The 18,356-nt window shown below is 41.2% G+C and overlaps 1 protein-coding gene across 1 annotated transcript; it reads left to right on the top strand.

The window, feature by feature from the left end:
• The first annotated feature begins 2,673 nt into the window (after positions 1-2,673).
• Positions 2,674-17,049, top strand: DND1 (DND microRNA-mediated repression inhibitor 1). The gene is made up of 5 exons (XM_075581187.1): positions 2,674-2,859; positions 10,383-10,500; positions 11,492-11,953; positions 14,165-14,572; positions 16,071-17,049. Exons 1-5 carry the CDS (start codon positions 2,830-2,832, stop codon positions 16,085-16,087), a joined length of 1,035 nt encoding a protein of 344 aa, XP_075437302.1. The 5' UTR covers positions 2,674-2,829; the 3' UTR covers positions 16,088-17,049.
• Positions 17,050-18,356: the final 1,307 nt, after the last annotated feature.

Genomic DNA, 18,356 nt, shown 5'->3' with positions numbered 1-18,356 from the left:
AACCAATAGCAGTCATTTTCCCCTAAATACTGGCTTGTCTTATCTTTTCATCCAGATAATATACTTCATTTTTAAAGTATTTGCTTGGGAGATAATTTACTGTAAATATATAGAAATGATTTCCTTTATTGCCAATCGTCCCATCATTGGGATTTGCCGTCATGTTTTACACACGCACACGCTAACCTCCCCCCTCCTCCCTAATTAGAGCAGCATGCATTACATATTCCATGATATTTAATTAGCTTTTCACAATTTGGCTGTAGACCTAAAATGGTATTACACAGCCCATACAGTACTGTCAATCTACGCACCTCAAACAAATTGTGGTTGTGTATGTATAAGAGAAAAAGCCAATTACCTGTGCTGGAAGATTAAAATAATGCAATGTTAACATTATGTTGCAATGTGTTCATTTTTATTTTCTCATCCGTTCTGTAAACTGATTTTGTGCAATGATTTTTAGCAGTCATTATGCCAGCAGGAAGTGCCATCTAATCAAGGCAAACACAGCAGGACTTGTGCAAACATTAGTTAGGTGTGTAATGCATGTATCTGGTTATCTCCTTGAAGGACTTGGACAACAAGACTTTTTTTTTTTACCACTCCCAACCTTAGAGGGTTTTTTTTTCCCCTTCTAAATACATATCCAGGATCCAACACGTTTTTGATTCAAATATCAGAATTCTGTTGATTAACTCTTAAAAGGGAAGCTGATTGATTTGGTTCCCAATACCAAGGGTTCATTGCTAACTAAGTATTACAACTCCAGGGGTTTTGTGATCACGCCTGCATATTCGATTTACACCTGAAGCTCTTTGACACCTGTTTGGGAAAGTAATCATTGCTCCTGTGGATGGGGACATAACATAACTTTATACACCTGGCTTTTCTGGTCACAGCATCTTTCAGCAATTAGTACATGGGACCAGTACTTGCATCTCATTTAACACCTACACTGCTATGTCTCTGTGTGTAGGTTATACATGTTAATCCCTGCAGTGCCTTGACTAATGCAAAGCAATGTGTTGCAAATCAGTGGAGTATGGATCTAAATGTGTTGAACCACTACTATCAAGGGGGCATACAAGGCAAGCCAACAATTGGTTAATGAGCATTGCGACTTTGTCGACCAGGAGAGGCCAACTCCAGTCCTGAAGGGCCACCAACGGGTCAGGTTTTAAGGATATCCCTGTTAGCACAGGTTTGAGCCACCTGTGCTGAAGCAGGGATAGCCTTAAAACCTGACCTACTGATAGCCCTTGAGGACTGGAGTTACCCTGTTCTAGACAAATTGATGATAAGCAGAAAAATGATGAAGATTTAACGCATTGCAGCTCTGTGTTTCACCCAGTGATAAGGCCTTTACAAATGTGTAGTCATTAGGACTCTACAGCTAATTTCAAACTGATAAATCAATGTGCTCAGGACAGACTGGGCTGTAATTTACTTCCTGCACTACATTGCACACATCAAACAGCCCTGGTTTTAAAAAAACAACATTCTTTGCTTACATTTTTAAAATGCCTTTTGGGTCAAGTCACAGAATAGAGTACACGACTGGTACAGGTAAGATGGTCCAGCTTCACCTCAATTTGTGTTGGGGGATGCAACGTTCCTATATCATATGCAGAACAAATTAGTATCGGGAAATGCTTATCGGATGTAAAAATATTTTGGGATTGGATGGTTAGGGTTCACTGAATGATCTGGACCATTTTCAAGATTAACCCCTTGGTGTTGGGAAGGCTTTTAGCATTCTGTTGAATATGTTGTATCCCTTTTCGTAACAAACATGGTTAATAGCCTAACAGCCAAGATCCCTTTAATTAAGAGAAATTAAAGGTGCAGTCCTAACTTTTTCTTTTTGCCTCCATGTTCTTATTTTCATCTGAATCATATACTTAATTGGAGAAACTAGTTTTCCATTTGTCTAAATCCTGCTATATAACTCAGTCCTGATCCTTATTACAACTTTGGAATTGCTGTTAATTTGTATTTTCTTCCAGGAGAAGTTCTTAACAAGCATGGATTGTCTATTGCACACTGTATAGGTTTAGTTTCTTGCAATGAGACTTTCAGTCCTCAATTTTAAACACTAATAAACATTTTACACAATGAAACAACCCTTCAACAAAATGAGGAAACATTGCAGCACCTATTTTGCAAAGTAAAACTATTGCTAATGAAAATAGTGGTTTATGTCATGTTTTAAACCAAGTTGCATGACCTATTCCTCAACCATAACAACATATTTACCACCATGTAGGTCGGACATATCAAAACACCACTGATTTTTACCACATGTAGTCTCAATGATCACAAATCTTTTAAATGCCACCTCTCTTTCTTTGAAACCTATTTATTATGGTCATTATTTTTTAATATGGAGTTAATCGATTTAGACAATATTGTCCACAAAGGACTAAATAGATGTTGGGAATGATCTATCCCACTGGGCTGCCAGGACAGTGTACATCAATAATAAAATATTTATCACATTAAAGTCTCAATGGACAATAATGAAACGTTTTGGTTCACACATGTGATGCTATTTTTCCTCTTGTCTTTAGGCTTAGTTGATTTAATGCGTTATTGTGTAGGACTAGGGAGGGAGGGGTTATAATGGGTCATTGAAGGAGACCCATGCAATCTGTCTGGAGGGATGGTCATTTTATGATTGGCTGATGGCTCGCTCGCTAGAAGATTCTAACACGTGGCTAAAACTATATAATAGGCTGGGTGCAGGGATTATTTTAAAGGGTACCAGTCTAGATTTGCAGTTGATCAGTCCGGACAGAAGATTAGCAGAGTTTTGCAGTTAACGAGATGGCGCAGCAAGACCTTGATCCAGAGCTGGTGAGCCACGTAACTTTAAATAAGGGGTCATTCAAATGCGTGATATGAATATAGGGCTATATACCCAGCCGTGCCTCTTCTGCCCCTTGTATGTTTGATATGTCACACATTTGATATATTTTATCTTTCAAACTTAATTGTTGCTTTTTAATTAACCCAGTATCTGCTGGGTAAACCAGGCTCATGTAGAAGATGTGGGGGTTGATTCAATGCTCTTATGGGATTTTGGTGTCCATAGGTTGTCTGACTTTAGATTAGGGGTGGCCAACTCCCAGTCCTCGGCCTACCAACAGGTCAGGTTTTCTCAATGAGCCACCTGTGCTGAAGCAAGGGATATCCTGAAAACCTGACCTGTTGGTAGCCCTTGAGGACTGGAGGTGACCGCCCCTGCTTTTAGTAATACTTGGGTGTGGTCCAATGGCTATTGATGCAGCTTTATTGAAAACTTCTTGTATTGGTATTTCTCGTGTCTAACTTATTTTTTTTTAACTAAAGTGTGATCTTGTAGAGTGGGTCTGTCGCGATTTCGATCGAAACTTAATTTTCTCTTTTTTTTTTTTAATCAAATGTTTGGCGCAAAGATTTAGCTAATTGGCCCAATTTTTAAAAAAAATGGATAATTCACTTAATGTTTAAAAAAAAAATGCAGCCGCCTGACTTAAATGTTGTTAGAAGTGCGTTCTAATTTTAAAACGAGTGATTCTAACTTTTGGATCAGAGCAAAACGGGGGGCGACCCCCAAAAATGGGTGAGATATTCGTAAAGTTTGTTGACGTGTCTGACATTTTTTTTTTTTTTTTTTTTGCACGTCTCTAACCATGAATAGAATGTAACATTGCATGTGAAGTGAAGAAGGAATATTACGATTTACATAATACATGCAACATCTCAACAACGCAGTGAAAGTTAAATGGTTATAACAGATTTGTGTTGGTAGTAATTCAAATCCATATTAACGTGTGTGTGTGTGTGTGTTTGTGTGTTTTATACACATGCTGTGTGAGTACTATATTAAATAGTTTGCCATAACTCTGTACAAGTGACTTAGTTTAAAAAAAAACAAAAAAAAAAACCCCGATTTTACCGTTTTTAAAGCTGGGGCACTAAGCAAGCAAGTTTTGTTAGCACTTGTTCAGCCTTTAACTGGCTGCAGAATACATTGGACTTGATTTCCCTGATCCCAATATGCCAGTTTAACACCTAACCAGCCCTCTTGAATCTGTATCTGGTAGCAAGTCATTGCTGGATAAATAAAGTTAAGGTAAATGGACCCTCTTATAAAATGCAAGAAAAACACATTTGTAATGGCATATTGCGTAGTTTAACCTAGCACGAACGACATATTTTATATAATAAAATGACTTATGGACTTTAATTAAAGTCATTGTCTCTCCCTCTCTCCCCTAAACAAACAAAAAAAATAGGCTAATCTTACACAGGCATTTCAACTTGGTAGGTCAAAGCATTTTGAACAGTTTATCAATAATAAAGGTATTTCTTCTAAAAGTTAAATTTGTCTTTAAAATGTCCTGCCTATTTTTATCTTGTGAAAGCTAAATTACATGTTGCTTCTTGCTGGTCACTTTGTAAATATTGAAATTAAAAATTAAGATCTGGCAAACTATCTTCTCACCAAAAGACATAAGTTTAGTTTAAGACCCCTGCAAAGCATTTACCATCAAAATATTCTCGGTGAGGCCGAGCTCAGACTGGCTGCTACGTGCGTGCCTCCACCGCGCGCTCCTGTAGTCCAGCGATCTGTGCTCCTGCTGCAGGAGCTGGGTGGGGGCGTGACGAACACGTCACGGAGCTGGTTCGCCTTTATTGGCTGAACCAGCTCACGTGACGCGACTGCAGACCCAACTTTTAATTTGGGTTGTGGCGGCAAAATGTTGCAGCGTCAACGCTGTAGTTTGCTGCCAGAAGCAGTTTCTAGTGTGACAACTGTCATCCACTAGCCTCGAAGAGTGACGAACGTGCGCGCTCACGCCGCGTAGCATCCTGTATGATCTGGGCCTAACCCAGGGGTGTGCAAACTTTTCCCCGTGTGTGCCCTGCCTGCTATCCTCGGTGCCTTCCCCTTTTCTCCTCTCTCTCCTCTTTCTCTTCTTTTTCTCACCTGAAACTTGTGTTTAAACCAACTATAATCTCCTCCAGCACAGGTTTCAATAGGCTATAGAAGATGACATGAATGAATGGACAGAGTAATGGTCAAATGGGGTTGTTGGAATCTTTGAAGAGGAATTAACATTATTGTAGAACAAATAAGAGTAAAATGCAATGGTCAGTTTAAAATGGGGGTACATACATGCCCCACTGGCAGTTAAATGGATCAGCCTCCATAATAAGGGTAGTCAATTTGTAAAAGGAATATAAATAAAGAGTGAGAAACGGGGAGATCAAATATTTAGCACTATTTGTATTTTTGAATATTTAAGTCTGATAAAACAGCAACATAAATCCGGTAACCCATTCTTAGCCAGGGCCTGTGATATATATTTTACAAAAAAGCGCAAATCGGAGACACAGGAGCATGGATATACAACACCTGAAGGATAAATACGTGAACATGTCCTATATTCAAATTCCACAACAAGATGTACCTATAGATGAAAAAGATACCAATATGGTGAAGTACATTTATGAATAAAATTATTGTGCAAGCAACAGAGGATACTTACAATGTAGCAGAAATAACAGGCATATCCGTAAAATGCTTTCAGATCGCTGCATCAAAGGGGCTGATAATCTCAGGAACCGCTCACTCCGTCTGTGTGCTCGGACGCAGAAGCTTCACTGCTCAGCTGTAATCAGCAGTTGCGCGGGTCCTCTGATGGTGACGTCACTCCCCTAAACGGGGATACCGCTGGCTCCGTTCACTCAGTGAGATTAACCACAGGGCTCAATTCTGAGATTGATATAACAGTCCCAATAGCCTTTAAATAAGGCTTTGCAGCAAATAGAAAGACTGTTGTCCTGAATAATAACAGAAAATAGGGAGATCTACTAAGAGACCCTCACCCCACTAGTTTCGTCTGAGTTTAGACTTCTTCTGGGGCATTGCATTGATCTCTGCTCTTTAACAAATAATACACTTCATCTTATATTGTGACATTTTGCCACTGAAGATGCCCTCTTTTCTAATCGCAGTAATTCTACTGACGAAGAATCTGGATATGCAAACTTGTCACTTTGGGCTCTTCGTGTCTGGCATCTGGCTTATGATGCCAATGTTTACTGATGCCTTTAAGCAGCAATCTACTCTAGTCACTATAAAATAAATAAATAAATGTATCCTTTCCCTTTCTCCCCCCTCCCCCCAAATTGCCAAGTCATTTTGAGCTGCTTTCAGCAATCCCACCCATTTTGAATTCGGTAGTTTAATCCTAGAGTAATCGGTTGCTGAAAATGAGTGTCTTGGAGCTTTAAATGGCTACTGCCATGAGAACAAGAGGTTGCCACGGTAACAGCTGGTGCCAGTGAAATAATAAACTGTACAAAAAAAATGCAGGTTTTGTAAACCTTGAGGGGGTTTGTTGTGCAGATCTATTTCTATGATGTTATGGGATTTGTTTTTTGGTGGGGCTTGCGCTTTAATATGTGATGGTTAAGCTTGGAAAAGGGGTGGTAACCACAATTCAACCCTTTGAGTGCCCCACTACGTAGCTACCATGTAAGGAGGTCTGGCATGTCGGGGACCCCATGATGTAACTGCTACTTTTAATGGGCATTTTGCTTGGGTGCTAAAACTTCAATTTCTAGTAATGTTTGTAAGTGCCGGTAGACGCTGTGTGTGGTACCTTTGTACTGCGGTTTAATTGCATTGTACTTCTGCTGCACAATAGTTCTGTAATGCTCTGAGGAAAAAGGAGACTTAACTGCCAAGACCAGACAATAATAGATGGGCAGGACTAAATAGGACAAATATCAGAGCAGTGGTTTTCAATCCTGTTTTCCAAGGACGCTTCACTCATTGCGATCATTTTATTTGCCATATATTCTGTCACAATTTTATAAATGGTTTATTTAATGTTTTACTGTTACATTTTGAATAAAGTAACCACTTTCTGGTATAAAACTTAGAAGCCCTACCACAGCAGCAGTGTTTTTACAAGGCGTGTGCGTGTGCGCGCGCGTGTGCGCGTGTGCGTGTGTGCGCGTGTGCGTGTGTCGAAGGGTTTCTGACAATAGACTTTAAGGTAGCAGGACAGTGCTTTCTTAGTGTTTTTATAGAAGCATTATGCTGTTATAGAACGGGGACAATTTAAAAAAACCCAAAAAAAAACCATGACTTTAGTCAATTCAATGTAGCAGATAAAACTTGCCTACCCCTTTTTTGGGTGTCCCTGGCCAGTGTTGCTGTGATGCAGTAATCACAATTTGCCTGAGGTGCCATTGGCCCCCAGGGATTACACCAGGAGTGGTCCTTAGAACCAGACCTGTTGGTGGCCCTTGAGGACAGGAGTTGGCCACTCCTGGTTTAGACCATATCAGTGTAATTGGCTTCCTTGGAAATATTTAATTTTCTTTTTTATATAGCAAGTATAGTTATTTTAAAAATAACTACTTTGCACCTCTGGGAACACTGGATTTGAGCCTGTTCACCCATTGTTTATCTGTTTGACCAAACATGGCTTCATAATTAATTTTGGAAACGCAGAAGATTTTCGAGATCTCCCAGATTTTGTTTACCATGGAAATGTTCCATTTTAAAATAGAAATGGTTGTAAAATATTTTCTTTTTTACAGTTTTTTTTTTTTTTTACTATATAAAGGGCTCCAGCTGTATCATTGAACCCTATTCAACATGCCCCTGTCCTTTGTTCACTTTTGTCCTAGGCATGACGAGACCCTTTCTTTAAGGAGATAGTAAAAATATGTAAAGAAAAGGTACTCTTGGTTTGGAAGTAGTAGGGGGGGGGGGGGGTACTCCTTACCTTGTTATTACAATGACACCTTTGACAATTGGTAATGGTCACTATAGATTAGTGATGCACAAGTTTGGTTCTCTAGGACAGGGGTGTGCAATCTTTTCCTGCTCTTCTCCCTCTCCCACCCCCCCCCCCCCCTTACAGATCTCTGCGGGGTCATTTGACGCTGCGTTGCCATGGTGACGCATCGCCGAAAACGAGGGAAGTTGCAGAGGCTTTGGAAGAGTGGGGGCTGTACAACCGCAGCGCACCCCTGTTCTAGGAAAGTAAAGACCATGTTTTCCAAACGCCTCCTAAACTCTTGGGCCGCGCTTATCGTGCCGGTGACGTCAGGCTGCGGTCGCTGGAAAAATCAAATTGAGATGACGTTCAGCGATCGCGACCAAGCCGTGGCGCTTACTATAAGAGCCCGCGACGGCGGCAGTGCATTTGTTTTGATGCAACGTTGCTGTCGCCGGCACTATAAGCGTAGCCGGAGACTCCCTGCGCATTTCATACTGGTTCCTAAGTGCTGTTTTTCACACCGAAATACACTTGTAAATTAAGGAAATGTAAAGATGCTCAATGCTTGCAAAACATTAAAATAGACTCCATTTTTCAGTTGTTAAATGTATCCAAAATGGCTTTGGAATAAGCTTGTGGCTTTTGTACTTTTACATGTCTTCTGATTTGGACAATTTTGGATAACCAGTTGTAGGACTTTCCTGACACTAGTTATAAAGAATATGATCAACAGGGCCGGCTTTGAGTTTTGCCACTATAGGTCCACTTTTTCCAACCTGGCCTGCTCTTGAAGCGTCACGTGGCAACGTGTCTCGGTGTCAACACATTGTCATGGCAATGTGTCGCCTGGACACTGGAGATCTTAGAAGCCACACGCTCTTATCCGGCAATCGATTTTAATTGTTGTAGGGGGAGACCTCTAACAGCAGCACCAGCCTCCCTGAAATTTGCTGCCCCAGGCCTTGTCTAGTAGGACTATGCCTAAATATGGGACTGTTCATCACTAGTATCAAGCAGGGCTATTTTTGTGGAGGAACTCGCAGAAACAGGATTCTGGTATTTTTTCAGAAATTTACAAGAAACTCCATGTACACAAGATTATTGTGTGTCCCCCTGTTTCTCTCACATAGGGTCTCATAGGGGAAATTCTACTCTGTTTACATGGCTTTGTGTGGTGCATACCTGCTGGTAACAGGAGGCCCCGAGTTTCCCCGCATGGTTTTGTAGGGGAATAACAGGACAGGATTCTGGGGGTCTTGCCCGAAATTTTACTCACAGGTGCAGCGCCTACGTCTTGTGCAGCCCTTAGCTGTATGGGGTGAAGTCTCTGCAAAAGAACACGTTCCTCTCCACCCAATATACTTCAGTCTTGGCAGGAGGTATTTTATAAAAGGGTCAGGATCTTTATTTGGTCTTACATTTATCAGCAGCCACAGATCACAGCAGTTGTTAGGGTATCCACCCTCGGGATGTCCCTGAACCTACTTCCAGCCAAGGGCACCGAGAGCGGTTCTTCCTCTTCCCCTATTCCCTTGTGGAATAGGAGTTATGGTTAACCCACACTCCACGGAGGGAGGGCCTCAAGCCTGACAGCTTGGTACGGGTAACCTAGCCAGTGTCACGGTAGCGACAGACTGCCTAAATATGGAAGAACAGTGCATTAAGTAGAGCTCCTGTAAGCACCACCCCTGTGTCTCTAATTGGACGCAAGGCCTGATGACACTACCTTCACTGACTCACTGCACTGCATGAAGTGGTGAAAACCCATTATTACTCCTGGGAACCTACCCTTACTAGGCTTTATTGCCAGGAGGAGGACAGAACAATAGCCCAAACTACCCAGGGCTACATATAGATAGATGGATATCTGGCATACTAATGGAGGAGGATAAACGCATTAATGGAAATGTAAGAGTTAGGGGGAGGTGGTATATTTGTGTGTGACTTGAGTATTACAAAATAAAATGGTAATGGTGTACAATTTATTTTTCTACAAAATGTGTGAAATTACTTTTAATGACCCTTTTTTAACCCTTTGCATACTTTAATATGAAACCCTTGCATAGTTTTATTTGAACTAGTTCAAGACTCAATCGTGGTCATCTTCCACAAAATTTAGATTTTTGGGTTTCAGGCGTAAAAGGCATTTTAATGACCAAGTACAGAATCGTACGTATGATTTTATTTGTGTACATATTGCTTCACAAAATTACCATACAAGGTAAATGATGAGATTGGGTAGCAAGAGGCCGCGCCCTGAAGTGAGACTGCCATCAGACTGCTGATGTTAAAGAAATCGGGGGCACTGACCCCAAATCTGTAAGAGATGGGCGAATTTATCAACTTTAAATTCGTGTCGTGTTTTTTTTTTTTTTTTTGTGGTCGTTTTTGGATATTCAAGAATGTGCATACACTTTCGCTTTGAATTTAGGTTAAAAATGTGCCATCTCTAATCCGTAAAAATCTTTTAATCATGTGGACGGGTGTCACAAATATAGTTGGGTGACCGTTGCTTCCAGTTGATGCACAATGTGATGAGGCCTCACTGATTTCTAAATGCAGCCCTGTGCCTCTGTCCTGTCCCCACAGATGTGGATTAATGCAGTGAACACTGTCAATAAAATTGCCCTTAAGACTTGGGTGAAGACGACGGGAATCAACCTGGTCCAAGTGAATGGGCAGCGGAAATATGGGGGGCCCCCACCAGGTAAGTGCTGATCATGTAGCTCAGGCCTGCACAACTCCAGTCCTCGAGGGCCGCAAACAGGCCAGGTTTTTAGGATATCCCTATCTCAGCACAGCTGGCTCAATTAGTGGCTCAGTATGACTGACCCACTAAATGAGCCAGCTGTGCTGATTTAGGGATATCCTGAAAACCTGGCCTGTTTGCGGCCCTCGAGGACTGGAGTTGTGCAGGCCTGATGTAGCTGAAGGCTTCTTCTTTTTTGACTTCTGCTCTTCATCTTCAAGCAACATCTTCACGCCTACTAGATTTTAAAGTGGAGGTGATGGGGCTTAACCGGCACTGCATTCTCTTTTAGCTGCCTCCGGGTTTCTCAGATGGTTAGTTGCTGGTATATTCCTCACCTTTTTTTAGGGGTGCTGAACCTTGCAGATCCCATGTGCCAATAGGAAGCTGCAATGTCATCAGGAGGATGATGATGTGGCTTCCTATTGGACGGCTGTTTAAAAGTCGAGGCGTAACATTGGTTCGACTGTAAAAGTAAATTAGTCTGGATTGATGCAGGGCTATTTTAAGATTGCATGTAGTGACTAAGACCCCACCACAGAGGGATCTGCATGAATACACCAGACATGCATTTAATATACTATGTATATGTAATATGTATGTGTCCACCTGTGTATGCAAAGGTATAGTACCGATAATTGGTTATTAATAACTTTTGGCAAATCAACATTTTGGTCTCCACTGCAACCTGTCTCCATCTTGTTTTAATTCACATGTAAAGAAATCAATGAGTGCTGGTATTCCCAGTCATATGGGATCAGTGGTTCCACTTCTGGAGATCTCCTGATTTCAGTTACACTTATGGCAATATTAATTCTAATATTGGGTTTGGGAGCTTGCAGGTTTTAGAGCAGCACGTTACTTTATTTTATGGAGGTCGCTGGTTGTAGTTCCTGGGGGGGGGTGGTTTACCAGTTTTTGCCATTTTAATGGCTTGCTCTCTCTGCAGGCTGGGTTGGTGAGGGTCCAGGCTGTGGGTCTGAGGTGTTCATCGGTAAATTGCCACAGGATATGTACGAAGACAAACTGATCCCATTATTCCAGAGCATTGGGAAGCTCTATGAGTTCCGATTAATGATGACCTTCAGTGGGCTTAACCGCGGCTTTGCCTACGCCCGCTATATGAATCGACGCAGTGCTACTGCTGCCATCACTGCCTTGAATGGCCATGAGATCCAAAAGGGCAGTCGCATTGTGGTGTGCAAAAGCACAGAGAAGTGTGAACTCTCCTTGGATGGTCTTCCCTGCCTCTTGGAGCAGGAGCAGCTAAAGCTATTGTTGCAGAGCATGACCACTGGGCTTGTTGAACTCTCGCTGCATCCTAGCCCTGCAAAGAAAATTGAACTAATGGCTGTAGTGAAGTACAGCTCTCACAGAGCAGCTGCCATGGCTAAAAAAAAGCTTGTTGAAGGTAAACTCAAACTGTGTGGGGTTTATTTTTTCTGCACACCACTTTGTTGTTTTTTTGGGGGGGAGTGGAGAATTTAAAGATTGGGAAGGGAAACATGGGTCTCTGCCATTTCACATATGTTGCACCATTAAAAAGATGTCAACAGTTTTCAATTATTTTTTGGTTTCCTATATGTTGGTATCAAATTGTTTCTGATTTTACGATACTCTTCATTTCTCAAAATTGCTCAGCTGATCTTGTACTGTAGGGGTTCCAATTTTAGCCAAGGTTCCTAGAGCAGTGTTAAGTTTGATAGAATCTCCTTTCGGACACTTGTTTGGGCCGTGTGTGCCAAATCTTGTTCTAAACAAGATTCATGGTTGGGACTTCTAAAGTCTGCCATTTGGATGCAAAAGGGACATCCAGCCTGTATTAAAGTTTGTAATTAGTTTGTTCTCTTTTTGTCACATTTCTGAACTGGTAGTCTCAAAATAAAAACTGAGGGGGGGAGAGGGGGAAAGAGAACCTAAATAACCCAGAATATCATGTTAAAAATATGGTCCCGGTATTGATGATCAATGGACATGACCACCATCTGTGTATAGCCACCCACCTGGCCACAATTTTTCCAGCATGAAGGGGAGATCTGTATTATAAAAGTGCAATCCTTGAAGGTGTAGAGTACCACCAATACATTACTTTAACATTTTACTTTATATACTGTACACATGGCCAACCTTGCTCAAGGCGTCTTCCCAGTCAACTCTGGTCCCTCTCCTAGTCTTATATTTTATCACCTATTCTTTTTATAGAAGTGAAATCAAGGTAAATGTTTGGTATCGCACCTCTTTTTTTTAAAAATTGCATAATTACATACGTTTCAAGGCGTGTTATGGGACAGGAATTTTGTGTAAAGAGGTCTAATCTAAAAATGTCCAATTATGACATGGTAATCTTTGTCTAAAAATAATCCCTCTTTACTCCCAAGAGGAGATTTATTTGGGCATGGTTTAAAGTCTGGATTACCTAGAATCTGTGACAGTGGAGACTGTCTTGTAGATACATTTTATATTTAGGGCAATCCATTCCACAGCGAGAAGGAATATAATAGTGAATGGGATAATTTCAAGTTTTTGATGCATCTGGCGACCCCCACAATAATGCTTTTTATGTGCCAGGATTCGGCTCGCCCGTTTCTTAATGTAGCATTTTTTTTTTTATTTTTTTTTATTGACCGGGTGTAAAGACCATTATGCCACTTGTGAGCTCAAAAATATCTTTTAAAACAGGGTGCACTTAGACACCCCGCCCCATCCAATATACAGCTGGTTTGAATATTATAGCGCATTTAATTTGAGGTCTGGAACCAGCCCATATATAAATCTTGATCCATCTTATTTTAGGTCTAGCAATATATTTATACACCACTTTAAGTGGGTTTTGTACCCTCTTGGGAGAGAAGGCCAGGGCAATAATAGGTTCTACAATGTTTGAGAGATAGCTAGATAGATAGATAAATAAATATATTTATGTTAAATCACCTTTATGTTAAGCTATTCAACAGCACACCCTGCTGCGACGCCGGGTTCAGGGACAGCTGGGAGAGTTCGCAGCTCTCCCACTCCGCAGGCGTAACCCCTGATCGCGGTGCGGCTTTGGACTCTGAATGACTGGTGCACACCCTGGAGAGTATTTATGTATTCTGACACATTGCTACAACTGATTTTGGTGTTAAAGTGCATAGTTTTTTGTTTCTATAATAAACAGGGACCTGAGGCCCAGGCAAATATTAATTTGACATCTTCTTTGCATACTCCAGGTGGTGGAAGTGGATAGAGATGACTTGCAATTGAGTAGGGGTTAATATTAATTCGCTGGTTCCTTGCTAAGAAGAAAGGTGGGGTGGCTAAAGTAGCCGTGTGTATTAACCCTGGTTGCATATCCAAGTCACATGCTGTTCGTGGTGGTGGTATATTGGGATGGATTGAGGAGAGATACCACTCATTTTGTGGGACCTTTGCAGAGGTGAAGGGTGGGGCCGCTTGCGGGTTGTGTATTGCTTCTTGATCCTATAGAGTAGGTATTGTCCATTTGACTGTACTTTTGCGGAGGTGAAAAGTGGGAACGCTTGCGGGTGTGAGTATTAACCCTTGTCGTATGCGACAGTGGCAGCAGTGTGTGTGTGTTTTTTTTTTTTTTTTAGGGTTAATTTTATTTAACTTGTTGTTCCAGACACCCAGCTTCTTTGTGGGCATCCACTGACTGTGGACTGGCTCAAATGTGACCTGAAGCAGAAACTTTGCAACCCCAGTGCGCATGCCTTGGACTCCCGTTGGCAGATCAATCCCCAACCATCACTGTGTGAAACTACTGCCAGCCTGCAGTGTGATCTCTTGCTTGGTGCTGTAGCGACTCTGAATACTCTCTGCCAAAGGATGAAGTTCGGCAAGCCTGTATTCCTAACAAAGTTTTTAAATCTGAGCTCCTGTGGGTGGCTCCGCTTTTGGTACCAAGTGGTTATTCCGGGTTACGTGGTGCCTTTTAGTGGCTATGAATGGTTCATAGGGGAAAACCTTCCCGTTGAAGAAAAGCATGAAAAGGCAAAAGAGGTGGTAGCCCTCAAGATCTTGACAGCACTAGGTGAGTTTAGTCTCCTTACTAAGGGCAGCTATGTAGAATTGGCTGTTTGGAGTGGTAACCATATGCAATGCATGTTTAAACATTGTAACACAACCTGCAATTCTACCTGACTTTTTTTATTAATGCAACCTCTTGTAGAACTACATAGGACTGCGATAAACCGTGCAACCTGAAGTTTACGGTGGCGCTTGCTGCCATGTCTGGCCCTTTTGGTCTTCCTAGGGGTGGTCATTTGGCATGCAGTGAGCATACGTTTTATCGCATCATAGACCAATTCCAATCGTTTGCAGTATACAAACTTTTGGATCTTCCCAGGGGGTTGAGGCACTGCAGCTGAACAAAACCATTACTGCGCTCCTACTAATTTGGGCTGAAATGTACTAGTGACATTTTTACACGTAGAACCTAAGTTTGTATAACAGTCATTTGGTTGCATCTTTTGATCAAAACATGATTCAAGCTGGCCAATCTTGTCAAAGTAGACTCTGTTACAGCAGGTAATATATGCAATTTCTTATTGTCCTGTGAACTAAAATTTCAAATATGTGAAAGTGCCCTGAAGGATTTGTTTTCCATAAATGTAAGGCCAATCCTTTTACTAGCTGCATACTTCACCTAGGGCGGAGCACAGGTAATATGTACAGTAATTGTTGTTAATACAGCTGAACTTTGTTTTGAGAGCTTGTGTACTGCAAATCATATATTGGTCCAAGAGATCTAACATTTTAAATGTTCCCTGATTTTTGTTAAATTACTTAACCACTCAGGCGAAGCAATACAATTGTCATCCAAACGCCCTTGCACACATTCAGTTCCAGTTGGCAATGAAAATCAAACATTTCCAGATTTCCAAAATCGTTCAAACGTATAATTGCTTTGGTGCTTTTTAATCGCCTAGTTTTAACTTTGACAAATCTATCGCCGTGATTAGTTCAATTTGATACAAATGTATATAATCTCTCCCACCAGGCAGGACATTGCACTCCAGTTTTGGATTAGACTAGGTGCAGAGGTAGTGAGCTGCAGTAAAGAAACCGGATCGTGGTTCATTTTAAATCAACTTTAAAGTGATTTATTGAAATGGATCAATGTTTTGGTCCCAAGTGGTACTTTTGAAAAAAGCTCCCACTGGGGACCAAAACGTTGACCTTTTTTGATTTTAATATTATTTGATATTTAATTATATACACCTAAATTTAACCTGGTAAAAGTGTAATCCCATGGAACGGCTTGGAAACTTATTTTTTTATTTTTATTTTTTGAGCATTAAAGTATTGATATGCTTAACCAACCAGTGTTAGGCCATGTTGCAAACTGAAACCTTCACTTTAAAAATAAGAATATTTCAGTTGCTTATTTTTAACCTAAATAGTTTCTTAATACAAAAAAAAAAACAACAAGTAAACGTGTGAAATGATGTATGAATGTATCATGTTGAATGATTCCTTTGCCTACATTATCAATGCCTGATGATGCTTTGTTCTTGTTCTTCTTGTAGGGTACACTATTGGGTAAACCTCAATACCTCCACAGACCAGAGAAGATAATGGCTCGGCAATCAAGCGAATACACGTTCACCTTTTTGTTTGCCTTAATTTTGATGAAAAGGATGTCACTTAGTGTAGGTGTGGTTAATGTTTTGTTTTCACAAATGTTCACGCGATCTTATTATGTTTTGCACTTTAATGCCAAAAAATCACATCTCCAGTGTAAATTCTTCTATGTACCCAAATTGTGCCTTTTAAAACGGCATGAATCGTTCAGCAGCGGGGTCTGCAAATTGGACTTCTCTTGCTGTTTTTAAAAGGGGCAATGAGATTTTGCCCAATGGGGAGATGCGCTGAGCCACATTGTGGGGTTGGGATCACACCCCGGTGCAGTAGTATCTGCAGTCCAAGTTCACACCAGATTGGTTTGCGATACCCTCCACTGGTGCTTGGTGGTTTTCCGCCCAATGAATGTATGTAGTCCTTAATATTTTACTGTGTATTAATCTACCTAGAAAGAGGTAATATTAATCTCACCAATATTTTGCCTTTTCACTGTCACGATTTATGAAAGAGGGCTTGCATTTTTGGCAAACATGCAGCCAAATCAATGGCAATTAATGCCCAATTATATTTAAAGCCTCATTTCGTTTGGATTTCTTTTGCTTTAAAACAAGGTGTCAACCTGATTGACAAGCACACGAGTCTGACGAGCCATAAAGCGGCCGTATTTTTATTTTTAAAGGAAGGTGTGGGGTTTTTAACACATCACGTACACAAGATATATGCAAAGGTTTATTACAGAAACCGCATGAATGGAGCGGAGGCAGTCAGTGCCATATTGTGTCTTCTGCAAAGCCACTGGTTGGCCCAAGATATGGTTTTTATGAAACTTGTTTTTAACGAGCCTTTTTGGTTTAATTTGTTTTGTAATACAAAGTATGAATAGATGTATATTTTGTTTTTATTGGTTTGTAATACAAAAAAAAAGCAGCATGTAGAGGTTTCGTGTCTTTATTTCATACAAGTGAGAATTGCAACTTTATTTTTTACTAAATTACCAAGACAGATGCAGCTTCACGTTTTTTTTTTTATGAAAAGTCTTGAAGCTTCACACTGAGTAAGTACTGCATGGAACGGGTGGTGGGTGAGCCTCCCCAACGGGTGGTAGGGGCTCAGACAGTAAGGTCATTACAAAATTCTTGGGGTGGACCCAAGACTTTCAGAAATAAGAAAGATAAAGATGAAATTGAGATTTTTACAGCAGATTAAGTGGGGCAAGTTGTTTTCAGATGTAAAATTGTTACATGCTTATATATAAATAATGGTTGCAAAAATATAAAAGGCATTAAAAAAAATTGTACGTTGTTGTAAACAAAACATGTAAAGTAGATCATCTTTAATGGGGTTTCTATAAAGTACTCTTACACCTGGTATGGGTTGGGGGTTAAGGTAGAACTAGTGAATTTATCCTCCATTACTGTAAAATAGGGCCTGGTTATGGGTTCTCTATATAGGTGTGGGCATCCTTAACAGAATGTAAAATTATTTATATTTCGCATTCACCGTGCTTCTCCATGTAAGGAGAATGCTTCTGGTGAAAAGATTGTCCATACATATGTGAAAAACCAAGTGAATCCCTGGGATTCGTTTCCTGTATTCCCCCCCCTCCTCCCCCAAATGTGCAGCAAGGATTGGTTCTTGGCTACCAGTCTGCCCTCCTGGGCAGTGAGTACTGGCAGGCCTGGTCTTACCAGGACTTATCATGGATTTTCCCCACTCCCAGCAGTACTCTTTAATGACAGGGGAGGAGGTGGAACTAGGCCCGGGTTTACCCAATTCTGGTGCCCTCCTCCTGGTTGTACTTAAGGGGATTGCTGCCCAAATTTGATCAGTGCCTCTCCCCACTTGAGAAGCATTTTGCCTGATTACTGGCTTTCCATATTCCTCTTCCCTTTTTTGGGGGGGGGGGAGGCGTGTGTGTGTGTCCCTCCTGATAGAGGATCAGGGAAGAGCAAGGACTGGTGTGTGTGTGGGCCCTTAACCCGTAGTGAAGGTCCAGGGACCATACTACACTTGATTACTGAGACTGTTTGGTAGACGACTGCATTGGGCTGAACAGAATAAACCGTTCTAGATATACCTCCTGCCTGGTGTGTAATCATTCCGGAGAGGGAATTGTGTTGTACTGTAGGAGATTGCCTCCATACATCTGGAGGCGCTGTTCCACTAGATCTGTCAGGTATGCACCCCAGAAGCCTGTCCTGTGTCCCCACAAACATCGGCGGATGACTCGG

This window comes from Ascaphus truei, unplaced genomic scaffold, assembly GCF_040206685.1.
Source record: "Ascaphus truei isolate aAscTru1 unplaced genomic scaffold, aAscTru1.hap1 HAP1_SCAFFOLD_1117, whole genome shotgun sequence".
Taxonomy (NCBI): Eukaryota; Metazoa; Chordata; class Amphibia; order Anura; family Ascaphidae; genus Ascaphus; species Ascaphus truei.
Note: the sequence above shows the minus strand (reverse complement) of the source record. Positions and strands in the feature narration are given on the sequence as shown.